The 26,448-nt window shown below is 38.5% G+C and overlaps 3 protein-coding genes across 4 annotated transcripts; all 3 read left to right on the forward strand.

Moving 5' to 3' along the window:
- The first annotated feature begins 1,903 nt into the window (after nt 1-1,903).
- Nucleotides 1,904-4,869, forward strand: cwc15 (CWC15 spliceosome associated protein homolog). 2 transcript variants are annotated; one of them, XM_067607783.1, is made up of 7 exons: nt 1,904-2,003; nt 3,149-3,293; nt 3,577-3,689; nt 3,832-3,926; nt 4,017-4,127; nt 4,278-4,414; nt 4,532-4,869. In XM_067607783.1, exons 2-7 carry the CDS (start codon nt 3,163-3,165, stop codon nt 4,659-4,661), a joined length of 717 nt encoding a protein of 238 aa, XP_067463884.1. In that variant the 5' UTR covers nt 1,904-2,003; nt 3,149-3,162; the 3' UTR covers nt 4,662-4,869. The 2 variants fall into 2 exon arrangements, with proteins under 2 accessions (XP_067463884.1, XP_067463885.1); XM_067607784.1 differs by having other exon boundaries at nt 1,918-2,003; nt 3,152-3,293.
- Nucleotides 4,870-6,039: 1,170 nt separating this feature from the next.
- Nucleotides 6,040-15,094, forward strand: mtmr2 (myotubularin related protein 2). Its single transcript, XM_067607785.1, has 16 exons — nt 6,040-6,297; nt 9,440-9,539; nt 9,640-9,663; nt 9,794-9,857; nt 10,019-10,113; nt 10,196-10,300; nt 10,699-10,803; nt 10,889-10,972; nt 11,057-11,206; nt 11,305-11,493; nt 11,655-11,840; nt 11,950-12,156; nt 12,260-12,352; nt 12,442-12,555; nt 12,773-12,949; nt 13,096-15,094. Exons 1-16 carry the CDS (start codon nt 6,218-6,220, stop codon nt 13,258-13,260), a joined length of 1,938 nt encoding a protein of 645 aa, XP_067463886.1. The 5' UTR covers nt 6,040-6,217; the 3' UTR covers nt 13,261-15,094.
- A 3,592-nt stretch (nt 15,095-18,686) lies between these two features.
- Nucleotides 18,687-26,084, forward strand: fam76b (family with sequence similarity 76 member B). Its single transcript, XM_067607786.1, has 10 exons — nt 18,687-19,231; nt 20,131-20,195; nt 20,310-20,364; nt 20,493-20,648; nt 20,731-20,915; nt 21,054-21,104; nt 21,205-21,282; nt 21,432-21,567; nt 21,674-21,775; nt 24,939-26,084. Exons 1-10 carry the CDS (start codon nt 19,145-19,147, stop codon nt 25,026-25,028), a joined length of 1,005 nt encoding a protein of 334 aa, XP_067463887.1. The 5' UTR covers nt 18,687-19,144; the 3' UTR covers nt 25,029-26,084.
- Nucleotides 26,085-26,448: the final 364 nt, after the last annotated feature.

The raw sequence follows: 26,448 nt of genomic DNA on the forward strand, positions 1-26,448 counted from the left end.
AAAGAAGGATATTCCTTCAAAAACACGCTGTTCCAGTTGGAGGGATGCTGGCAATCAAGAGAGACCTGATCTCAACCTGCAGTTCCTCGGAATTTAATCTACTGCCTCATCACAACCTTTCAATATCATTTACACCCAAACGCACCCAAATGAAATGTGCATTCACTCCAATGAAAATGAAATCACAGGCACACCAACAAGCTTTACCTCAGTCTCTTTTGTTGAATAATTTTATCTGGGGCACTTTCTGTCAACAGAAGTTGATACCAAATTTCTTTAAGCAAAACCTAAGTGGGATTCTTTTTTTTCACCGTGTAGGTTGCAGGAAACACTGCAAATACTTTGTTTGTTTGTTGGCAGGGATTCTGTATTGTGTCTTTACTTTTCTGAGTTTTATTCTCCTGTGGGAGCAGTTACACTTGACAAAGGATAAAACATCTTTTAGACACAGAATATTTGAATGTTGTGTGGAATCCAGCAGAACCTGGTTTACCTCCTTGAACCTCAGCCAACATCTTCAGTAAAAATTCCTAGTATTTTTACTGCACATCATCAAAACAAAACGGAGGTCGTTAAAGTGACATATGACATGTTCACATACAGTATGTACTGACATAGTGGAATGAGACGTTGAATTGTTTTTGTATTATTAATATACATGCCATATGCATTGAATGGCATGCATAGTGAACAGAGGAAATAAAAAAAAAAAAACTCACTGTAAGTCATAATACTCCATGATTCTCCTACAATTATTGTAATTACACCAATTAACAAGAACATAAACATTAAATGTTGCGGTATGCGTGCTTTGAATAACTTTCATTTTTTAAAATGTTTTTCTTCATTGTATTTTGTGATGATTTATGTTCTGTATGTTCAAGTATGTGGTCTGTGTTTCACCTGACTGCAAGACAAATTTCCCCTCAGGGACACTAAAGTTAAAGTTTCAACTTTCTGACAGCTTGACATTGTTTTCCTGTAGGTGTTGTAGTCGTGGGTATTTAGACTGTCACTCATTTCCATGTTTCCAGCTTTCAGATGTCAGATTACACAATCCTGCTATGATCATGTAATACATATACCACTGAAATGCTAAACTGTACAATCTGTTTTTTTTATTTTAATTTATTTGTTCTTTATTTAACAGCACTACAAAAGAATGCACATATACACAGATGAATCATTACAAATTATATCAAACAAACAAAGAAAGAAACATTATCGACCAAAAAGGTGTAAACTGAAGCTTTATTTAGCTTATTATGTCTACCCTTTTTACCTCAGACAAAAAATAAACAATACAAGACAATACTTCCAAAATACAAAATCAAACATTTCATTCACCATGATGTTCATATCTCAGTTTTATATTTGTTTACAAAATTATTTTTTCACATTATTTTAAATCCACAAAGTGTACTACATATTTTTAATTCCCTGTCATAGTTATTCCATAGATTAACCCCTTTAAAAGTTATACATCTCTTCTTTATATTTTTCCTATCCCTTGTTTTTTTAAAACATACATAATACCATAAATCCAAACTGACAGTTTTAAACTCAACCAGATCACTGAATTTTAAAGCATGAGAGTTAATAAATAGTGCATTGGTTTCTCAATAATAATCTGTGTGATGTACAATTCTTCTAGCTGTGCTGGTTGAGTTTCTGCCCCCTACCTTCCCCACAACAACACTACACAATATTACTATGAGGAGACTTGATTATCGCCCTGTGTTGTCTGCTCTTGTCTTGCAGCAGAGCTGGAGTATCTGACATAAGAAACGTTTGAGTGTTTACTTAGTAAGACTTAAGCACCTTAATCACATTTTTTGGCGAAGTAATATTTAGACAAATATGTGAATGACTGATAATCGTTACCTAAATGGATATACGGGAGTTTCCTCCGTTCTGAGTGTTCTTGAACGCATCAAGTCTCTACAGGAAGTGACGTTCCTCGTTGTGTCGGGTCTTCCTTTCTGTCGTGTGGGAGCAGCTTCGTAAGTGTTATTACCTTAAAATTATCTTCTAAAATACCAGTGAGTTGAGTTTATGGCATATTTCAATAAACACCTATCTCTCTGTGGTGACACACAATCGGCTGGAGAGGCAAAGTAGTATTATTTTCCTCTTAAACTGCGTTGTTAGACCTGCCTAGCCTGCTAGCAAGTTATTAGCTGTAACGGCTAGCTGGTGAGATGTCTGGCTAGTGTTTTGCACTCTTATTAAACTAACAATCAGCTTATATGTCTCCCAAAGAAATGGTAGCAAAATCATGGGTGTTGTTGGGTTTTTTCCTCTTTGATCAGCCACAACGCTTACTTACAGATTTAAGGTGTTACTTACCTTTTTTTGTTGAATGCTCTTCTGTTATTCAGTGCTAAGCGATTGAACAAATGCTGGGAAACTCGTGATATCAGCAGCAAAACCACGTATCCTAATGCCTCCAAACTATAATAATAAAATCCTAACTGTTGAGGTTTTACACAGCTACATGACTACAAAACCAAATATTCTGTAAACTGTAACATATGCACAATGCATAGGCTAATAATAATAATGTCTTTATTGCACATGGTATAATAACGACTCTTCTCTTATTTTGTATTTTTATCTATTTCATTATATACTATGTATATGATCATTGCACAATGGATAATAACAATTTTTTATCTATTTCACTACTGCTGCTGCTCTGATCACATTATATACTATATATATTGTCACTGCACAATGTATATAATAACCTGTTATATTTAACTATTTTGTTTTGCTCTATTGTTGTGTGTTATGTGTGCTGGACAGTGTTATTGCGACACTTAAATTTCCCTCAGGATTGATGAAGTATTTTTTATTCTTATATATAATAAATATAATTATAAGAGATTTTCCCCTTACCCTGCAGATAATTTTGTGCATTTTTAGGTAGTTGGCAGCATGTAATCACTGTTTTGTAGTATAAGAGATGTTAGATTTACAGGAGGGGATTGCTGCTTTATCATGGACATGTTGGCTTGATATTTGTGTCAAGATCTGCCAGCTTCTAGCTTCTCCACCCTGTGTAATTGTTCTAAGGTCTTGCGCTGTTCAGAGAAGTACTTGGTTTTCATTTCAAGTTTGTTCTTCTTTCATGTGTTTGCCACAGCAGAGCCATCAAAGATGACTACAGCTGCAAGACCAACGTTTGAGCCGGCGAGGGGAGGGAGGGGTAAAGGAGAGGGTGATCTGAGTGCACTGTCGAAGCAGTATTCCAGTCGAGATCTTCCAGGTCACACCAAGATCAAGTACAGGTCAGCAGATCGAACATGAATGGAGTTGAGTTTTTGGGTTTGTAATCAGTGATGCAGAGTGTAATGCTGGCTGGCTAGCCAGGCACTGACACACAGTAAATCTAATAAGACACCTTTTGAACTCTTCCCACTGAGCTGCTTTTTAAAATTGAAAACACTTCACCTGTCTTATAGTAAAAAAACGGTCTGACAAGAACCACAAGTTCTTCCAAATCTGTACCAAAACATGCCAGTTAATCTGTGATGTTCTTTTTTTCTTCTTCAATTTTTGTCCCGTCCTCAGGCAACCTACCCAGGATGCCCCCGAGGAGGTGCGTGCCCGTGACTTCCGCCGGGAGCTGGAGGAGAGGGAGCGTGTAGCTGTACGTGAAAAGACCAGAGAGAGGGGACCGAGAGGTTGGTCTGTCTGCAGTTATTAGACTCACTTTACTGAACATGTCCTTTAGTGCAAATTTCTGACCAAGTCCCTCATTTTATCAAAGAGTTGATGCCTATGAAAACGGCCTCTTAAAATACTTCATTGACCCTCATTTTCCAGAACACACCACATCATCTTCATCATCATCCTCAAAGAGGCCCAGATTGGATCAGATCCCAGCAGCCAATCTTGATGCTGATGATCCTCTCACAGATGTAAGTGCTTGCACTGCGAGACCTACCGGACACTTAACGGTGATTAGCACTCATTAAGCTCCCTCACCGATGATTCTTGATTGTTTATAGGATGATGAGGACGAGGATTCTGAGGAGGACAGCGACGATGACGACACTGCAGCTCTTCTGGCAGAACTGGAGAAGATCAAGAAGGAGCGGGCTGAAGAGCAAGAACGCAAAGTAAAGTATCATTTCAGTCTGATTTGTTCGTACCTTCTGTCTGACAAGAACCGAGATGAAAGTACAATCAGCAAATTTAGATATGGGTTATGTTTAAGAAAAGAAAAATGTCTTGTTTTTACAGTGAATTTGTTTCTTTTCACATTTTAGGAGCGGGAGCAAAAGGCAGAGGAGGAGAGGATTCGTATGGAGAATATTTTGAGTGGCAATCCGTTGATTAACTTGGCAGGACAGCAGCAGCAGCAACAGATGACTCAGACTCAGAATACATTCAGGGTCAAGAGAAGGTATCTCACATACACATACAAACACACACGTATGCATTACATGAGTGTTGTATTTGAAGAAAATAAGTTTTCACCACTTACTGCTAATCATCAACAATTAATTTAATATCTTTCTAGGTGGGATGATGATGTCGTGTTCAAGAACTGTGCCAAAGGAGTGGACGAAGCACGGAAGGAGAAACGCTTTGTCAATGATACGCTGCGCTCTGAGTTTCACAAGAAATTTATGGAAAAATATGTCAAGTAAAGGACTTTAATTTTATGATGTTTTTTTTTTTTTTAATCTCATTTGTCTGCTCTCCTCTCTCCTTTCTGCCCTCTGTCCCAAGAATGGTAAATTGTCATTCAAACACATTCTGTATTCAAATACATTAGTATTTGTACAGTCAACACGTAAAATGTACATAAATGAGTTGGTGAGTTACATCCTTTGAATAAAGCTTGTAGAAAGTTGAGTGAAATTGTTAACATATTCCTTCTGTAGGTTTTTTGTTTGCTTTTTTTACTATTCAATTACCTATTTCAATAAACAAAGACTTGTGTTTAAAATGACTCAGAAATTTCTCTTAGAAGGATGGATGTCCAGAATAGTAGTAAAATACCGTATTCCTACTTTTTCCTTTTTTTATTCGTCCATCCACTGGATTTGTTAATGACACAGTTCTCATAGTTTTTTAAATATCACATTTTTATATAGAATACAAATGATTCTATATATCCATGAAATTGGTCACATTATAATTTCAAGTCTTTAATGTCATCTGAAGTTTTTCAGGTTTGGGGGTAAACTTAAAGATGAAGAGATAATGAATTTTTAATATTACAAGAATAAAGTTTTAATTCTACAAGAAAAAAGGGGTAATATCAGATATCAGATGTAACCAATGGTAGTCCTGCAGTCAATCACTTCCAGTCATCTCTTTCACCAAAAAGACGATTTCTTCCAAGTCTGTGTGGTTCTTTCATTCAGAATAGACACAATCATTTTAATGTTCTGATAGTCACAATAATCTGGTGCTGACGTGCCAAAAGATGAAGTATTTGGTTATTTGTGAAACCTAAACTAAAGTATAACCTCACAAGATGCTCCACATTCCTCATCTTAACACAGGAGGCAGACTGCTCCTCTGATATTCCCCCTTAAAAATACTATTACAATTTTCTCCTAACAACGGGTTATTCTCATAATATCATAACTTTACTCTTGTAATGTTACAACTTTATTCTTGTAATATTACAACTTTTTTTATGTAATATTATGACTTATTCTTATAATAGAATTTTTTTCTTGTAATAATACAACTTTCTTTTTGTAATATTACAACTTTTTTCTTGTAATGTTACGACTTTATTCATGTAATATTATGACTTTTTTGAGAAGACTGTTTTCAGTGAGGCCCTAATCCTCTACCTTAGGTAACAGCTGTTTCAGTACAAAAACAACATTAAACAGTATGAAGAGCAGTGAGGGCAGCATGTTGGATGTATGATAAGACATTATATTACATCTATGGGCAGCATGTTAGCTGCAGGTTGGATGTATAATAAGATCTTATCCCTGGGCTGCAGGGGGCAGCATGTTGGCTGCATGTTGGCTGCAGGGGGCGCCATCTCCAACAGTCGCCTCCTTGTGACAGCCGGGGACTGGGAGACTGCTGGGAAAATATGGCAGCTTCCTTTTGTTTGTGGGGATTTACTGCACTCCGAGGGGGGATTTAAAGACACTCTTCGGTGGACATACGGACCTCCGTCGCATACTCGGGGTTCAGACTACCAGTCATCCAACAGTTTGACCCGGAGAACATGGAGAAGAGCGGGAGCACCGACAGTCTGGGCTCGAAACGCTCCTCTTCCCGACAGCCGAGTGTTGATTCATTGTCCAGGTAGCTAAAACCACCACAACACTGCACTTCACCAACTGGATCAAAGTTTTGAAACTAACAGGAGATTATCTGTATATTTATGTTATATAACTTAAGTCAACGTGTCTAATTATAATGCTACTTTTGTAACCAACTGATAAACCACAAATAATGTAATCCGGTTAACAAGCTGCCATGAAATGACCACAGCAGCTAAATTAGGGCACCAGTTAACGGCTATTATTGTTGTTATAGGCTAGTGTCGTGTTTTCATCGATTAACCGAATATACATGTGTTACACAAATTACACACAGATTTCGTAAATGCCCATCAGAGGTTACCATAGCCAAGCTGTCATTACATTATATAACTTATGATCATAACCTATTTGTTGAACCAGTCTGACCAGCAGCTAAAATCCACAAGTCACTACTTAACTTGATGTTATAGATTGATCTGTTTTTCTGAATAATCGATAAATCACTGTTCTTACTAACATCCACCCAACTGCCCATATATTAATGTTCATGTGGACACAAATGATATTAGATTTAAGCAGTCAATTAATGTCCAACAGGACTATGAGACACTAGCTGGTAGTATTCAGATCTGTATTCAGTCAGGCCTGATTCCCTCTCAGAGGAAAAGTTGTGAGAACTTCAATCGTCTCTTCAGTGCTCTGGTGAATGAAGCAAATCTACCAGCCACTAGCATATTTTTCCAGCATTTGGCTGGTGGCTGGTGCTAATTTTGTGCCCTGATTGGGAGGATAGGTAGCAGCAATAATATCCCCCACCCCAATGACCCACAGACTGTATCCCTATCCCATGATCCCATCATACCTGTTTAAGTTGTTGAAAGTAGGCGGTCCCATTTTATTACACAGAAAACTATGCACAGGTCAGTCAAAATCTGACTCAGATTAACGCCTCTCTCTCGCAGACTGCAGTCTCAGCTACTGATTGAGACAACAGGAAACGTTGAAACTAACTGAAACTTGGCTGGACTCTAGTGGTAGTTTTACACTAACAGAGGTTGGTTTCTCTCAGCATGTAACTGGACCCACTCATAACCTGGGTCATACCTTAGACTTGATTATGTCCAAAGAAGTTAATATCCTTTCCATGTCAGCACTTGACGTTGCTTTATCAGACCATTACTGCATCTTTTTCAAAATCAATCTTGATCCTGTAAGGGTCAACTCAAAACCGTCCAGAAACAGCACAGTAGCAATGTTCTAATGTCTAATATGTCGTTACCTGTGATGACATGGTAATTGCCTTCAATCGAGGTACTTAACTGGTTTTAGATGATATTGCTCCTGTTAAAATAGAAGTGTTGTCTGATAAAAGTCAAAGTCCTTGGCTAACGAATGAATCAATAAGGAGGAAGAAAAGGGACTGCAGAAGGGCTGAGTGTAAATGGCATAAAACCCAGTTTCTAGAGCATCTTTTACAAAATCACTATTTACAAAAATCTATTAATTAGTTATAACTCAGAAATTAGAAAAGCAAGGCAAGCATATTTAAAACATATAATAAACAATAATACACACAATTCAAAGACTCTCTTTTCATCTATAGATAAGCTTTTATAATGACTAATAGCTCCAGAACTTCATTTCCAGATGATTTTATTTCCACCCATAAGTGTGAGGATTTTGCCTCCTTTCACAAGAAAATAATGACTATTAGGGCAAATATTTCCACAATCACTTGTGCTCCTCCTACCCTGCCTCTTTCTCAATTCACTACTATTTTAAGACATTTTGCACCAGTCAGTGCTGATGATCTTGGAACGCTGATTCTTAACTCTTCCACTTCCTCTCTTGATCCCATTCACACCTCCTTTTTTAAAAGTGTTTTTAACTGTTTATCTAAGGATATTTTAACCATTGTAAACACCTCTATATAATCTGGTATTTTTCCTAGATCACTCAAATCTTCACTTGTCAAACCACTTTTAAAGAAGCCCACTCTAGATCCGTCTGTTATTTATAACTACAGACCAATCTCAACCTCTTGTTCCTAAGCAAAACTATTTAAAAAGTCCACAAGCAGTAAATCACCTGGCAACCAACAAAATACTGGATCTCTACCAATCCGGTTTTCGCCCCAACCGTAGAACAGAAACAGCCTTGGTCAGTAATGATTAGTAATTAGTAATGATTTAAGAATAAATAGTGACAATGGTAGAGTTTCTATTTTAGTTTTATTGGATCTCAGTGCAGCATTTGACACTATTGATCGTATTTTAAAACTAAACTAAAAACATTTCTTTGTAGCAGTAGTCTGGTTTGCTGGTCTTCATTATTATTTTATTTTATTTTATTTTATTCCTACTTTATTTTAAAATGGTAACTCTTGTGTATTATTGTTTATATTTTTCTGCTCCATTCCTGGTCCTAATTATTTTATTTTATTCCTGTTTTCTTAATGGTTTTTAACTCACATGTATTATTTATACGTTTGTTTTAATTGTGTTCACTTATATCTAATGTTTTATCTTGTACACTACATAGTTTTAAGGCTGCAACTTCCATGGTAGCTCTGTGAAGCACATTGCACTTCCACCTGGAATGAAATGTGCTTTCTAAATAAAGGTTTGCTTTGCTTTTGTCAGAATTTCCCAGAGCTCTAGTTGACGTCTTCTATTGAGTCATTTTGTCCAAGCAACAGTCCAAAACTAAAAAAAAATCAATTTACAAGCTTAGGAAACTGAGAAAGCAGGAACCAGAGAATACTTGGCCTTTTTATAAATAAACTACTTACAATAAATTATTATTATTATTAGTTATTAAATTATTAATGATAAGTTACATACACAATTCATCAAATATGAAAATTGTTGATGATTAATTCAGCCCACTATTGATAATTAATGAAGCACTAGCCTGCAGCAACATCAGACATTTGTTTACTTTGTTTAATCATTAACAAACTATTACTGCATGCATCTGAAGCAAGCAGCAACCAATACATGGACAGTGGTTTTATTTTCTAAATGTCTAACAATTATTATTAGCTAATCAAATAATGGTTTCAAAGCCACTACAAAAACTGCAAAAAGTTGAAACTGAAATAAGAAGAAAAAGGGCTGTGGTCAAAGCCTACAGAAAGTATTTCCTTTCATTATATAGTATGTCGTATTATCTCTCAACAGCACTTCCACCTCTCGCTCTGACCGGTCTGCCCAGGCCAAGCCACCCTCTGCCATGTCCTCTGACTCTGTGTCCACTTCCGAGTTTTCTCCAGAGCTCAGGGTCAGTAGCCCGCATGTAGTTCGCAGAGATCCTTGTGCTTCATTAAAATAACTAATCATAACAACTGAAGCATGACTCTCCTCTTTCCTGCTCCATTCAGGTCAAGCCCAAAATTCCTGCCAAGGTATTTCACCTAATAAATCACATATTACCCAACACATATCGTTGAATGATGTTTGGTGATGATTACCTGGGATTAAATTGAGAGACTGTTTCCACATTCAGCTCTAATTTGTATCTAATGTTTCCACCAGGTGCTCAGAGATTCAGATAAAGAGGAACCACAGTTACTTCCAAAGGAAACTGTGCAAGACATGGGTAGGTTCTCTCTTTGCTGCAAAAATAGCTCACACTCATTGAATGCAAAGTAGCTTTTTTCCCCACAATAAAGCAACTTGTAATATATTTGTCATACATGGCAGGTGTTTTTTTTCTTTAAGTGCCCAAATCAATACATTTTTCCTTGTTTTATTCCGTAGCCCAAGATGTCACCTACTTCTGTCCTTTCATTGGAGCACTGAGGGGAACAGTGATAGTTACCAACTACAGACTTTTCTTCAAATGCATGGACAGGGTATGTCTTGTGATTTTTTTAAAAAGCTGATGAATATTTAGAAATATCAGTTTGGTTTTGTTAATGCATAGTTGCTTTCTAGGAGCCAGCATTTGTGCTGGACCTGCCCCTCGGGGTGGTGAGTCGTGTGGAAAAGATTGGAAGTGCATCAAGCCGTGGTGATGTGTCCTATGGGCTCGTTTGCAAGGTGAGCCACAAAATGGCCTCATATTATTTGATGTAGTTATTCAATCAGCTCTGAGTATGAATCTCTAGCAGCAGTATGGTGGTATAGTAGAGTTTACAGTTTCCAGTATGATGATTGCATTGTCTTCAAGAGTGTGACACCAACAAAGTCACAGATTGCAGGAACCTCCAGATAGTACAGTAGAGAACAGTACACAGGCTTTTTATTTCTGCTGTGTAAGCAACACTGGCGTAAATCATAGTCATGAAGACAGTGAGCCTATGAACAAGCTCTATGTCCACAACAGCCCACTAGCTAATAACCTGTTATCAGACATGGAGGATTAACTGCTATGAATATTTACATACTGCTGTTGATCCCTGTGGTTGACCATGACCCGCTGCTCTGCCTCTCTGCAGGATATGCGTAATCTACGATTTGCACACAAGCAGATGGAGGACACACTCAGGAAGTCCATTTTCGAAGTGCTGATGAAATTTGCGTTTCCTGTTTCCAACGGGCTGGTGAGTGATCCTCAGCCTCACCGCATCCCACACTGTAGCTCTGCGCTGACCACCAACTGATGAATGTCTCTCCCACTCTCCACAGCAAATCTTCGCCTTCGATTACGGGCAAGTGTTTCCCGAAAATGGATGGAAGGTGTATGACTGTGTCTCAGAATACAAAAGACAGGTATTTTTTTTTTACAAATTTCACGGCACGACTACTTAGCTAAATGTCAAAGAAAGCTTATCAGGTTGTGTGTTTTCTTGGAAGGGCATACCCAATGAAAGCTGGAGGATCACAAAAGTTAACGATCACTACGAGCTGTGTGACACCTACCCGTCAACTATGGCGGTGCCTGTCAACATCCCAGATGAGGAGCTGAAGAGAGTAGCTGCCTTCCGGGCAAAAGGGAGGATACCTGTGAGTGACCGCTCTTCAGCATGGATGCAGTCATCTTCACCTGTGCAGTTGGTTTGTGGGACAGTCTGTGGTAATATTCTGTTGTACTCTATGTGTAGGTGCTGTCATGGATCCACCCAGAAAGCCAGGCGACGGTGACGCGCTGCAGTCAGCCTATGGTTGGGGTGAATGGGAAGCGGAGCAAAGAGGATGAGAAATACCTCCAGGCTATCATGGATGCAAATGCTCAGTCCCATAAACTCTTCATTTTTGATGCCAGGCCCAGTGTCAACGCTGCTGCCAACAAGGTTTTTTTTCTTAAGCTGATTTTTTTTTAAAAGCAATATTTATTAAGAGGAAAGGACAGGATTTTTATCTTGAGGTTACGGTCAGTTGCACTGTTATTTGCAAATGTCTGACCTTCGCTCAGCGGATGAACCTGTCTCCATTGTTTTCTTCTTTCCTTTAGATGAAAGGGGGTGGATATGAAAGCGAGGATGCTTATCAAAATGCTGAGCTGGTGTTCTTGGATATTCACAATATCCATGTGATGAGAGAGTCACTCCGTAAGCTGAAGGATGTGGTCTACCCCAACATCGAGGACTCCCACTGGCTCTCCAATCTGGAGTCAACTCATTGGCTCGAGCACATCAAGGTGAGCATACTGATGCGTCGCTGCGATTGTGAACGAGGTAAAAAAAAATAAAAAAAACGAAAATGACCTGATTCAGAGCTTTTTGACAGAGTTGTTTGTGTGTTTGTAGCTGATCCTGGCGGGAGCGCTGCGGATTGCAGACAAGGTAGAGTCTGGGAAGACGTCAGTGGTGGTGCACTGTAGCGACGGCTGGGACCGCACAGGCCAGCTCACCTCCTTGGCCATGCTCATGCTGGACAGTTATTACCGCACCATTCGCGGCTTCGAGGTGCTGCTCGAGAAAGAGTGGCTGAGCTTCGGTCATCGCTTTCAGCTGGTAAATAATTTGTCGTACACTTTTGGAGTTTCAGAAATTCCTGCTTAAAGTCAGGTGGCCTTTCCAGTTACATCACCTTTCCTCTTTCCGCCATTTATTTCAGCGTATCGGCCACGGCGATAAGAACCACACAGACGCAGACCGCTCACCTGTTTTTATTCAGTTCATTGACTGCGTCTGGCAGTTGACTCGCCAGGTGAGAAACAAGTGGTGCTGAAATGTGAAAAAAAATTCTCAGAGTAAAATGCTCTGTTATGGATACTAACAAAGCGGTTTTTATTTAAGTTTCCTGCAGCTTTTGAGTTTAATGAATTCTTCCTGGTGACCATCCTGGACCACCTGTACAGCTGCCTGTTCGGGACATTCTTGTGTAACAGCGAACAGCAGAGGTTGAAGGAAGTAAGAGCATTTTGTTTCTCCAACTATTCTATTCATTTGGTTGCTGATGCAAAAGTCTGAATTTCTTAATATTATGTGTGACCTCGTATCATCATTTTTAGGTTTGAGATAGAGAAATAAGGCTTGCCGAGGAAAAAGCACGGAGTAGAAAGTCAATTACTCGTAAGGAGTTTTGTTGCACATTTAGTATTATAACAACTGAATTTCTACTCGACAGGAGATTCCAAAGAGGACGGTATCCTTGTGGTCCTATATTAACAGCCAGCTGGAGGAGTTTACCAATCCTTTATATGTGAACTACTCCAACCATGTGCTGTTCCCTGTAGTCAGCTTACGCCACCTGGAGCTTTGGGTTGGCTACTACATCCGCTGGAATCCTCGCATGAGACCTCAGGTACGCCAAGAAGCCTGTCTCTTGTTTATCCGCTTCATCCATCTGACTTCAGCGTTTTTAAAAGGAAAGTGTTTAGACTCCACAAGTACTGTACTACATTTCTGTGGTTGAACATTTAGCTTTACACGTTGCCTTTATTTTGCCAGGAACCTGTTCATCAGCGCTACAAGGAGCTGCTGGCAAAGCGTGCAGAGCTGCAGAAGCGAGTGGACGAGTTACAGCGAGAAGTGACCAATCGCTCAGCTTCTTCTTCCTCTGAACGGGCAGGCTCCCCCACACGCTCCATCACCCCAGTGCAGACCTTTGTTTGACACTACTTGACCCTCATGACGGTCGCAGAAGCTGAATCCTACCTGTGAGAAGGCGCCATACAGTCATAATCAGTAGGACACAACCGGCACCACGAAGGTTCTGTGTGTCGAATTGCCTCTTTTGGTGACACATCATATTAGTAAACCACTACCAAATGTCTGATTCAGCAGATTACTGTATTGCATCTATCACAGGTCATGTAGAGTCTGCTTCCAACAGAAGAATGTCTGTCTCAGACTACTTGACTACAGCCATATTGTACTCTTTCTCCAGGGTTGAGCGGACACGTTACCAGAATAGTGAGTACTGTTTAGCATATCAACCTACCTACAATCAGTGTTGATAGTTTTTGATGTACACTAAAATATTACTCGGGTAAAATATTTATGCCTTATACACTTCATAGAAACACTCACTTCATTCCTCTATTTTGCAAGAGTTTATTAGATCTTTGATTTGAAGGCAGTACTGCTGAAGCAGTTTTGAAGATATGCTGTTGCAAACAGATATTTTGAGGTCAAAACTTTAGCACTAAAACCTACTAAATGCCTCGTGAGTTGTTTTTGTTTATTCAAAAATGTAGCTAAAGGGCTGGAGTGTTAGCTTATTCTAATAGTAGTCTAAAAGTAGTTATTGAATGCATAAAAAGTGAGGAGTTGTCTTCATAAGTCACTGCTTTTAGATTAATGTGACCAAATATTGTTTTTTTTTATGACTACATAATGTGTCATGTATGACATTCCTGTCATTGAGTGATATGAGTTTTTGTAAGGTTCATTTTTCTAACTAGTTAACATTATTTATTATCCTTTAGTCCAGACTTGTATTTATGACTCTCAAACATGCTCTGTCTCAGTCATAAATTGATTAGAGATGTTCCCATGCAATATTAATAAGCTGCACAGAATATGCAATAGTTTATTTGTCCCAGTTAACGATCATTTACTCAAAATGTCAATGTGTGAATATTTCTTGCACATGCTTGTTTTAAAGCTAGTATCAGTCAATATTGTTTTTATAGTCAGCAGAGTGTGTAACACAACTAATTATTTGCTTTGGGTAGTTTTTCAGTTTAATGGACCTGAATGAACATCTGTGCCTTGTTCTGAATGATTAGGAGAATAACAAGAGAAAAGTGTGCACAGTTGTTAATCACCAACTGTGAATATAGTGTTAGGTAGCATTTCCACTGCGCGTGTGAATACTTGCAATAAACACAGGACTCGATTTCAAGGAGTCAGTGTGGTTTGTTACGTTAGCATGGTGTGATAACAACACCCTCCGGTCCATCTCTTATGTTTAGCTGTTAAGTGTTTCAAATGATAGCAGAGCTGCAGTGACAGTAGCATTAATTATCTCTGGTTATGCTCATGAGCTTGCCATAACAAATAAGATAGAGTGCCTTTTATTATACATGAAGAAATATAAAAGTGATTTAAAAGTCTGAAATTTACAGTATGACTCAGCTGGAGATTAATATTAAACCGCAATGGCTATGAACATATTGGCATGCCTTATTCAATCTGTTTCATTCTTATACTTAAATGTTAGATGACTGGACATAACTTGGCTTTAAGGCATCCTTTACCCATTATCATATTCGTTTCCATAAGTTGTTTTTTTTTCCACTTAAATGTATCGCCATTGAATTTAAATTACTCTAAGTTTGCTTTTAAAATGTGCAACCATAACATTTTTCCACATGGTTTAAGTGAGGCTGCAAAGCTCTTTTGCACTTCATTGCTTCAGATTGTTTTCAGAAACCAGTGTACTTCAGGCGTCAGACTGTAATGTCAAAATGTATTAAAATGATTAATAAAAGTGCTGATACTATGTAGTGTTTTTTTTTTTTTTTGGTGAAAATTTAAGCTGTTTAAACACTATGTTTACTCTGACTTCTTTCAAGTTTTCATTTGATCAAGTAAGGCTATTTCTGTTCCTTTTAAGTAAGTAGATACGACACAGAATAACCCCTCTCACTAGATACAGTGCAGGAAACAATAAAGCCTATTAGAAATTGTTCAACCCTTTAATAACCTAATTCTGATCATATTAATTGAAATTTCACACATAATTTAGACCTGAGATCTAATCCGTTGGAATAAGCACACAGTTGCATAATTATTATTATACTATACTATGACACTATATGTCATATACAGCACACTCTCTTAACAGGACCTTGTAGGAAAAGGCCAAACTGAGATTCACAGAAGCGCTACCATACACTGACAAAATTATAAGTATAATTCCACTATTACCCCTGAAATAAACACAATCTAATCAACATACAGTGCAGGTATTACCAGCATAGCCACTGTAATAAGAGTCTCACTCATTGTTTGTTTCAGGGTTTTTGGAGTTCTTTTAATAATGATAATTTTACCTTCATGGCCACATACTATAGAATTTGAGAGATGCGTATTTATCTTGACTTGTGACTATTTTATGACCATCAGGGCCTCGAGGACAGTAACACCTGCAGCATAGTTGAATATTATGCCACCTACTAGATTAACTTTATTATTATCCCAAAGGGAAATTGGTTTACAGTGTGTGCATAAAACTTAACATACACAGTAAAAAAGCATACACACTAAGTATACATCCTTTGTAAAAGTACACAAAACTACTACACAGTACTGTCCAGCAGTGCTCATGATGTACAAAGGTTCAATGTGGGACACAGTGCAGCCCAGAAATATACACGACACAATACTTTCCACTGTGCAGCACTAACTATAGTACTGCTGTGAGTACCAGGAGTTTTATTTGTATATGACATATACCTATGCAAACTATTAAAACTTTAAAAACATTTTTTAAATTGAGAATTAGCAGACTTGGAAAGAATGGGGATGGTTTCCATTTGAAAAAAGAAAGTAACGTCACATTAATGACTCAATAATTACATGTAAAACAATCTTTAAAAAGAAAACAGTTAATAACATTATTGTCCACATGCTTGTATTTATTGATTTACATTTACTGTAGCTATTACTTTAATGATTTTTCCCTCAACTTTACTGAAAACAGTCAAATCCAAAAAACTAACATATAAACAAGCATGAAGAACAAAAAGAGAAAACAAAGTGTCAAACAAACAGTTTTTCACTTAAAGTATTTTTCCTTTGTATTTATTCAAAAATATTTCGGATTGATAACTTTCTATCAAGATAAATTGGTTTAGCTTACTGGTAAACTAGTCAAATGGTCATACTTTATTGTAGTGATGTTTTAATTTGTGTTGAAAATTACTCAATGGACAAGAAATGTTAGCTTTTTAATCCAACTATTTAACATTTTGGGCAAATTCCACGTAAAAGCTGTTGAAAATGAATCCGACTGCTAGCCTATTAGCTTACTGGTATAAATTCCCATTGAGGTTAGCAAGTTAGCTAACATTAGCTTGCAGTTTACTGCATACAGCTGTTGGTAGCTCATTAGCCGCCAGCGACTAACTTAGCTTTCCAATAAATGCTGTTCTAATAAACTTACAATGTGTGATCAGCAGCTACCTATATAACTAAAATACTTTTAGTTTTCTTTCTCATTTTCCTGATCCTTATTATTATTATTATTATTATTATTATTATTATTATTATTATTATATACTGTTAGATATCTTGCAAGTAGTATGTCCGTCATTTAGTTATGCTAACTGGTCACTGATTGTGCATGTATTGCTATATCATATTCAGATATTAATGAATGAATGATTAATTTATGTTTCATTCCACAGATGAGGCCCATCTCACAAGATTACAAGATATTGTTAATATGCCGGATTTTGGAAATGTTATGAAGATGGAAGAAAGATGAACATGTTATGTAACGGTAGAATAAAAGCGTTTGGAGCCATTAGCCTGCCTACTGTGTTGTGATTGTTTTCTTTTTTTCAAGATGTGCTCGGACAATTGACTGTATATAAATACAATCACTGCCTGCAGTTACACTGGAATTAGTAATTTTCTAATCCGATAGGTTTTACATAAGTGGAGTGACAATTATCAATGTAATGGAAGATTGTGGATTTTATCATATAAGTAATATATTAATAATATTAATACATGGCTATTTGTGCATCAATAATTATTTTAATAACTAATATTGATGTATTTCAATATTTGTAATATATATTACAGTATATATAGTCTTCATATATTTATAATTAGATTTCTAATATGTAGTTTTCATATAATTATATTTTATGAACTATGACCTGGCAGTTGACTTCTGAAAGAAAATACAATACATCCCCCGACCAGAAGGGGGCGGTAATGTCTGCATGAGAGGGACCTGAGGAGAGAGGTCTGAGGGACTTAAGAAGAGAGATCTGAGAGGCCTGAAAAGGGAAGTCTGAGAGACCTGAGAAGAGAGGTCTGGGGAGGGAGGTCTGAGGGGCCTGAGGAGAGAGGTCTGAGATGCTGCAGTTGGACCCTCGTGGTTGCAGTGAGTGTTTCTGTGGCCGCTGCCTGGCTCTTCAGGAGACTCCAGGTTCGCGTTCCACAGGAGGGTCTTGTCACCAGACCAGGGCGAGATAAGTCTAAAACACTTTCATGTTTAATGTTTATGTATTGTCTTTTTTTGTCTTGGTCTATGTATACTTAATCTTAAAAATAGATTTTAGTGATTTGTCACCCTGCCAAGGGCCCATTAAGAGGCCCCTCTGCCTCCCTCTGTTGATAGAAATGGTTCTGACCTGCCTACAGCTTGTAGTGGTCCTTATTGATTGATGTGTATTTTGATACTGTGTTTGGTTAGTGTGGCGTGTACTGATTGCTGTGTGTTTGATACTGTGTGCAGTGTTTCTCTGGGTGTGTGCAACGTTTATCCTAATTCACTTGCAGTGCTGTGTGTTGTAGGGTCGTAGGGTGGCCACCTGAGCCTATTAAGGGTTGACCTCTGTGGGGGGTTTTGCTTTGGGGTGTCTAGTTGTAGTTATAATGACTTTGTATCTTCAATAAAGGCTAATTTTTTGTACCATATATCTGTCTGTGTGATGAATATTCTCGCCTCTGACGCCAGACCAGGCTGGGTTATGAAAGGCGGTGGCAGCCTTACACTACCTTAAAATCTAAAGATCTAAAAAATCTAAAAAAAAAAAAAAAACAACTAAAGTTTATTACAGTTTAACATCCTTGGCTTCCAGCTTAATTGAATGGTTGGTTTGAGTGTCAAAAATAATACTCTTTTTTCCAGAACCCTGATGTATACTGACATTTATAAAATAGATGTTTAGTTGTGTCTTCATTTTTTACAGAAATCTAATTTGTGTATTTACTTTAGTGATAAAAACATATACAAACCATATACATTATATACAGTGTATGTTAAACCTCTGCAAGTTGTGTGATCCTGTAGAATGAATCCTGACATCTGATTGGCTCTGAGCATTTCAAAAATGTGAATCCCGCGGACGGATATTGTGTCGCGATCAGCCGTCGTCGGTCACTTCCGGTTACATGACGACGACGACGACGGCGTTGATACAAAAAGAGAGAAGGAAAACAGGAAAATACCTTTTCTTGGCGAGAACAGTGGAAACTTAATAGAAATAGCCAGATTTGTATCGACGGATTGCTTATGTTGCGGCACAGCTAACGATCGACCTCGAGTTAGCCTGGTCGGATATCGTGCGAGCGGAGGGAGATCACAGATATTTGGAGTTTATTGTTCCTCGCTTGCTGCTCAGCTCCCTCCAGCTTCCTAAGCTATTTCGGTGCTGCCCTACGCTACCTAGCCGAGCAAGCTACCGTGTGTGTGTGTGTTTGCGTGCTAAATTAGCAAGCGGCTAGAGAGGAAATAGCGCCGTTAATCCGTTCAGTTTGCAGCTGGACTTCGCTAACCTCTTCTAGCTCAGTGACATTTATTTGGGCGAGAATGGCAACGTCGGCTCTGTACGCCTGTACGAAGTGTAACCAGCGGTATCCTTTCGAAGAGCTGTCGCAGGGCCAGCAGCTGTGCAAGGTTTGGGAGTGTGTATGTGTTTGTGTATGTGTGTGCGAGACAATACAAACAATCCTGAGTTTTAAGTACTTCCAATGTGCGAGTGTTATTGCCGACCGGGTGTCATGTTGTAACAAGCAGCCAGGCTCAGATTATGTAACAGCTTATATCTTTCCAACCTGTAAACACTGTGCTGTTTGTTAAGGAGTAATAACGCTCCCTTACTATGTAATTACAAGCAGAATATTCATCCGCCAGACATTAGAATTATACCCTTAATAATTGCCATTAATGTACATACTTGCCAACTTGTTGCTCAAAGCTTCAAATGTACAGACTTTTTTTCTACTAGAAGAAACTTATTCTGGGGCATCTCTCTCTTCCTACTTTTCTTTACTTCACTCAATCTGCACTGATTCTTTTTTTATCAGGAAGAGCAGACCAATGGACAGTTTTATCACTCTCTTCAAGCACTTCAGAGAGTCCCTTTCTCTCTGACAAATCAGTTTTTTTTTTATTTGCACAGGATAGTTAAATCACGGGGTTGACTGATGAACACTAATACAGTTACAGTTCAATTTCTCCATCAAGAAATTATAAATATTTGAGAATGGTGGTTAAGGTTGCAGTTGTCCGATAGAGGGTTTTTTTTATTTGTGCTTATTTTTTCCCTACGTTGCCCATAATTTGTTGGGTTGACTGACACAGAAGCAGTTTGGTGTATATACAACCAAATTGTCAGGTGTTGGTACTTGCACAGATGTTGTAGCCAAGAGGATGTTACACAACAAACATCAAGTCATGCTGATAGAAACAACAACTAATGAGGCAGTCTTGTTTTTAGTGTCTAGTGGATATCATACAATACCACAATTTACACTCATGAAAACACCTGACATTCATTTGTTTTGTCACCACAGGAGTGTCGCATTGCACACCCGATAGTGAAGTGCACATACTGCAGATCTGAGTTTCAGCAGGAAAGGTGAGACACATGCGACTTAAGACGAATTTTAGATTTTATTTGTTGTAAAATTGCGAATTTCTTTGTATTTTATGTGATTTGCTTTGAATGTAAACCCTTATTTATTCTTTACAGTAAAACCAATACAATCTGCAAGAAATGTGCCCAAAACGTCAAACAGTTTGGAACAGTGAGTTTCTCCCGAAGTGCTTTAACTAGTTGTATTTGTTGCTTCCATTTGTACTTGCTGCATATTTGTTTAAAGGCGCATTATGCGTAAATTGAACTTTTAACACTGTCTCTTGTCTGTCTTTACAGCCCAAACCCTGCCAGTACTGTAACATCATTGCAGCTTTTATTGGGACAAAGTGCCAGCGTTGTACCAACTCAGAAAAAAAATATGGACCTCCACAGACATGTGAGCAGTGCAAACAGCAATGCGCCTTTGACCGCAAGGAGGAAGGCAGGAGAAAGGTATAAACCAGACAGCATACTGTCTAATTTAGCAGCAGATGTATAACTGAAAGTTTTATGAGCTACTGTTGTTGTCTTACAGGTGGATGGGAAACTGCTGTGCTGGCTCTGCACTCTGTCCTACCGCCGTGTCCTGCAGAAGACTAAGGAGCAGAGGAAGGGCTTTGGCTCCTCCAACTCCTCGTCCTTGAATGAGAAAGACCACCACTCCAGACCGCACCATCATCACCACCACCACCAACACAGACACAGCAGTTCTCACCACAAGTATGTCCTCCGTTGTGTCACTTGTCCCTCCGTTCCCATGCTGCTCAGTCAGATTGTTCATTTTTTAACACAGAATAGTGAGAAGATTTGTGTTTCGGTCATATGTTGATATTCACTAAGCTAAATTATCTTTCACAGGCTGAGTGGGAGCTTGAGTCCCGAGCAGGAGCAGGGACTGTGGAAGCAGAGGTAAAACTTTCCTCCTCCTTTGATCTGCAGCGTGTACATCAGAAAACAGTGCATTGATAGAGTTTTTGGGCCCAGATTGACTTGTTGATTTTCTTTGCAGCCATAAATCGTCTTCAATCCAGAAGGAGACTCCAAAGAAGAAACCAAAACTGGAGATGAAGCCATCCAACGGGGACAGGTATGATAACTGTTTGTTTGGGTAACCATCAGGTGCAATTCTGACTTTAAAGAATCATTCCCTTTGGCATAATCCTGCCTACATCTTTCCTCCACATGTTGACTACCCCTCTCATTACTGGCTTCATGCTCTCTCTGTTCTCCCATCAGTAGTTCCATCACCCAGTCTATGGATTCAGGAGGAACGGACAACTTCATTCTCATCAGCCAACTGAAAGAGGAAGTTATGTCACTGAAGAGACTTCTGCAGCAAAGGGATCAGACCATTCTAGAGAAGGATCGTAAGGTAGGTTCATCAGCCTCATCCGACCTCCAGCTCTAATGAATCAAAGATGCATCACTGTCGGTAGCTTGTTTTTGTTTCGAGTATTGATTATTGAATTCTACTCCAGCTCACAGAGCTCAAAGCAGACTTTCAGTACCAGGAATCCAATATGAGGGTCAAGATGAACCAAATGGAGAAATCGCACAAAGAGTCTATGGAACAACAGCAGGTAGGAAACTACATACAAACACGTGTTGTGTCGCCAGTGCTCATTTGTACACCAGCGTGTGCTCATTAGTTCCCACGTCATACTTGATTTCCATTAAACCTTTGTTGTGGAATATTATGTGAAAATGCTCTTGTGTCATTTTTTTTTCCACCACTCTAAAACATCCCCAAGCTAACAAGTGGATGTTACAAAAATTCTCAGCATCTCCTTATCTCCAAGCTTTACCTACCCACCCACCCATCTATCCATCTATCTATCTGTGGAGAAACAGCACAAATGCAGATGCGTCCACACAGGTGCACTGCATGGTACAATTAAGCAATTAACATCCAGTCATGCTCTATGGCATGTATAAAAATGCTGAGCAGACCCAGTTGATTCTGATTTTGTATCAAGACGGAAAGAGAAAAAGATCTAAGTAACTTTGACAGAGGGTTCATTGTTGAGGCACGGATGGCAGGAGCTTCAGTTGGCAGGTGTTTCAATAGGAACAGTGACAGAAATGACATCTGCATTTAGATCTGTGGGAGTGACATCAGTAAATAGGGTCGGAAAATGTGGTCAACGGCACACATTTGATGACCATGATGCTCGTGCATTAGTGTGATATGTACGGAAAAAACAGAAGAGTCAATGCAGGACGTGATCAGACTGTCAGCAAGAACAGTCCGTTGACGATTACATAGAGAGGGATATTACAGTAGGATTGCAGTGCATAAACCCCTCATTACATTTATATATTTATTGGTACTGTGTACAGTGTTAAACATAAATGTTACCGTTTAATATACTCTACTGGCTAGCATATAGTACATTTTCATCTGCAGTCCCTTCAGCAGGTCAAAATTAAAACATAAAAGCAAGATAAGAAACTGTACAAAGCAAAAAACACACAGGACACATAATACATAATACAAAGCTACACACAATAGCACATCACACACACTCATAACATCAACTAGAAATGACTAATGTATGTTTGTCCAATTTAAAAACAAGACTATTTGCATTCATGAGAAGACCACGAGATAAAATGTAGAGCCAGTGGTTACAGAGCTGAGTATTTTTTAGCAGACTTTTTCGTAGCACATTTGAGGGATCCAGTGGTGCAAAAACCATAGGCACTGGTCTACAGAGATGTGGAAAAAGTGACATAGTCAGATGAGTCATCCTTCACCATATTCTCGACAAATAGGCGAGTGCATGTGTGGCGTACACCAAGAGAACGGTACAGGTCTGAATGCTTGACCCCTACAGTGAGGAGATCTGGTGGCTCTGTTATGCTTTGGGGGGCATTTTGCTGGCATGGTTTGGGTCCACTTGTCCCCTTAGAGGAGAGGGTCACTGCAAATCAATACAAAGTTGTTCTGAGTGATCACCTTTATCCTATGATGAAACATTTCTATCCTGATGGGAGTGGTCTCTTCCAGGATGACAATGCCCCCATTCATAGGGCACAAGGGGTCACTGAATGGTTTGATGAGCATGAAAATCACGTGAATCATATGCTATGACCTTCACAGTCACCAGATCTAAACCTAATTGAACACCTATGGGAGATTTTGGACTGACATGTTAGACAGCGTTCTCCACCGCCATCATCAAAACACCAAATGAGGGAATATCTTTTGGAAGAATGATCTTCATCCCTCCAATAGTGTTCAGAGACTGTAGAATCAATGCTAAGGCGAATTGAAGCTGTTCTGGCGGCATGTGGTGGCCCAACACCTTACTTGGACACTTTATGTTGGTTTTTCCTTTAATTTGTCACCCATCTGTATATAAACTGTAGTCACTGTATCTGATTTTAATGACACTTTTGTTAGTTGATTAATATATATTTTGGGAAAATGTCATATGTCTTAGGAGCTTTTATGAATTATATTAATTTATAAAAGTTTGTAAATTAGTTTGGTGATCAGTTCAATTCACTATTGGGGTGATGTGCAGGTTTCAAGGAGGTGTGGTGAATTGCTAAAGCATGTCCTAAGTTTGAGCCCTACCCATTTGTGACATGCCACTCTGTCTTTCGTCTCAGTTAAATGTCAGTAGAAGTAACCTTGTGCTAAACTGGTCCCATCTAAATTGACATTCCTGAATTTTTTCCAAGTATAACTTTCATTTGTACATGAAATCATATTGGATTATTTTTGTTTATATATGCAAACATCTTTATTGGAAGTCCAAAATGACTCAATGTGCCTGATAGGACAATGCCTGAGAGTAGACACACCTTACTCTGTAATTTTAGTGACTGATTCATGATTCGTAATAGAGAAACAATTAACATCACAGATGTCTTCTGTTAACTTTGTTCAGCACACAGTGTTCTGAACACCATGCCCATCTGACTATTGCTCAAGATATGATTTTAGTTTATAGGGTTACATAACATTACAGAGGGGCATGTTGTAGTCGCACTGTTCAACAATCCCTATCTGTTAAATCATTGAATGTCATTGAAATAGTTGAAAAATCTACAACCATCTTTTTAAGTCTTTCCTCCTGTAGCTTTTTGTCAACAGCCACCCAGTTTTTGCACGCAGCGTCCAAACTGTGGCTGTACTATAAAAAGCACTGCAGGCTCAACGTTTTCAGAAATACCCATGTGATCTCAGATCTTTTTTTTTTTTATGGGCAACTAGGGGTGCATGTTATATCAGCTTAAATCATGTATCACTGTTTGGTTATTACTTAAAAATGCATCAGTGCTTATATCAAAATTGTGCTGGATGTGTCAGTGTGATAAATGGATGATGCACTCATTGCATAAGTTCACATTCTGTCATGGACACAATGGGTGCGTCAGTTGAGCCATTTCCTGGCATTAACCTTTTTAATATGGTTGCTGTTTTGTAAGTGACCCTGTGGCTGATATGCTCCATATGTTTGATGCACCAAAGGTGCTGTTGAGGAAAGTCTAAAATGGGTTTAAAGCCTTTAGCTTGTAGCATCAGATGAATGACTAGTAAGTGGTAAAAATAGAGACTCATTAACTGTAATTTCCTTAAGTCAACTAGTGTGTTTGCTGCCGTTTAAATCACATGATTTCAGGTTAATTGTAGTGTTCAGTATGTGGATTTTACAAAAGCTTCCACTAAGGTATCAAAAAACTGCAACCGTATGCATAATTTCTAACACTTTCAATCATTTATTTCCACAGGCCAAGAACAGAGAGTTGATGAAACAAGTGGCTGCCCTCTCAAAAGGAAAAAAGTTTGACCGGACAGGAAGTTCACTGCTGTTGCCCTAACAATAGGCCGGCCAGCGGGTAACAACACAGAGCGGCTTCATTGTTTTAACACTGTGACAGTCTCCCTCCTGTGTTTCCTCATTGCCATCAGCATCGATTACTTCTTAATTGGTAAAGCCAGAGACCATGTTGTACATGGGAATCAATTGTTGAATCAAAGAACAAGAAACCTTTCTCTAAATGTCAACATATTTTAGATATTTTATGGCAACTTTCCACTGGATCGTAGGGTGTGGCTTTGGATGGAGGATGGAGCCCTCGTTTTTAACACTGCCGGGCCAAAACAAAAAGCATGGTGTGCATATGTGGATAGCATTCTGTCGACTCAGTGTATCCACTTAACTTTTATGGATGTCATGCAATTTATTTATTCAACTGTATTTCTTAGCTTTTTTTATTTCCTCACAACATACTAAGAGAATATCCCACATTTTGGGGGTTTTCTTCAATAGCAATTAGTTATATTTTTCTAAATGGATGAGATTGTGGAAGACACGTTCTCCTTAACGGAGACCCTGCGCAACTTTACAATGTATGCAAACGTGGGAAGGGTGACCACTGAGCTGCTGCTCGACGCTAGAGAACTCTCTCAGTAACAATTCATAAAACAACCAATGAACATTTTGAAAGGCTGTTTGATAAAGAGACACCTCTTGGCTGCCCTCTTTCTCACTGTGTGACAGCTGTAGTGCTTTGCTGTTTCTCTTTAGTGGAACGATTGTAATACTGCATGATTTTACTGCCAGATACCAGTTGGCGTTGTGGTCAGACTTCTTTATTTCCCCCCTTTTTAATTAGTTTTTTAAGAATCACTTGTAAATGTATTCCTGGGATCAGCCATTGTATTTAAACTATTGCTTGTATCTGTTTTAGTGAGTACAGTATGTGTATGGTAAGGCCAGTTGAAATTAACATGTCTGTAGAAGATGCTTTTTAAAGGAACACACCTTTCACCTTGCATTATTGGACTGGTTTCATACTGTGGCGTCCAAGATCACTTTTGTACTTTTTTCCAAACCAAGTGTTTTAAAACTATTAAAACTGGCTAAACTGTTATTGTTGTTTGGTTTTTTTTTATATGTAGCTGTTTAACTGTTTAAAATGTATCTCAGATGTTTAGGACCTCTATAGTTATGTCATAATACTGCAGATTTAGGAATATGTTGCTTCCATACAAACCATTTTCACCACTACTTAAAGTACATGACATTAGTTTGATTTCACAATACACCCTGTCTTGTGAATGCTAAGGTGTGTGCTTGAAGAGAGCATTTTGGTAAATATCCACCCAGATAAAAGTCAGATTACAGTGAATTTGTTTTCATACCGAAACCTGTTGACCAGGGAGTAGATAGGATAAAATCTTTCTCATATGTGATACACATCACTAAGTCAATGAGTAGTCTTTCTAAAAGGGATG

Source organism: Thunnus thynnus, chromosome 13 (assembly GCF_963924715.1).
Source record: "Thunnus thynnus chromosome 13, fThuThy2.1, whole genome shotgun sequence".
Classification (NCBI taxonomy): Eukaryota; Metazoa; Chordata; class Actinopteri; order Scombriformes; family Scombridae; genus Thunnus; species Thunnus thynnus.

Bases quoted from the DNA above. Each gene is read 5' to 3' on its own strand.
- cwc15 (XM_067607783.1), top strand. From the start codon at position 3,163: ATGACTACAGCTGCAAGACCAACGTTTGAGCCGGCGAGGGGAGGGAGG. The intron at 3,294-3,576 runs GTCAGCAGATCG...TCCCGTCCTCAG, and splicing joins CACACCAAGATCAAGTACAG to GCAACCTACCCAGGATGCCC. The intron at 4,415-4,531 runs GTATCTCACATA...ATATCTTTCTAG, and splicing joins ACATTCAGGGTCAAGAGAAG to GTGGGATGATGATGTCGTGT.
- mtmr2 (XM_067607785.1), top strand. From the start codon at position 6,218: ATGGAGAAGAGCGGGAGCACCGACAGTCTGGGCTCGAAACGCTCCTCT. The intron at 10,301-10,698 runs GTGAGCCACAAA...GCCTCTCTGCAG, and splicing joins CCTATGGGCTCGTTTGCAAG to GATATGCGTAATCTACGATT. The intron at 12,157-12,259 runs GTAAATAATTTG...CATTTATTTCAG, and splicing joins TCGGTCATCGCTTTCAGCTG to CGTATCGGCCACGGCGATAA.
- fam76b (XM_067607786.1), top strand. From the start codon at position 19,145: ATGGCAACGTCGGCTCTGTACGCCTGTACGAAGTGTAACCAGCGGTAT. The intron at 20,196-20,309 runs GTGAGACACATG...TATTCTTTACAG, and splicing joins TCTGAGTTTCAGCAGGAAAG to TAAAACCAATACAATCTGCA. The intron at 21,568-21,673 runs GTAGGTTCATCA...ATTCTACTCCAG, and splicing joins TTCTAGAGAAGGATCGTAAG to CTCACAGAGCTCAAAGCAGA.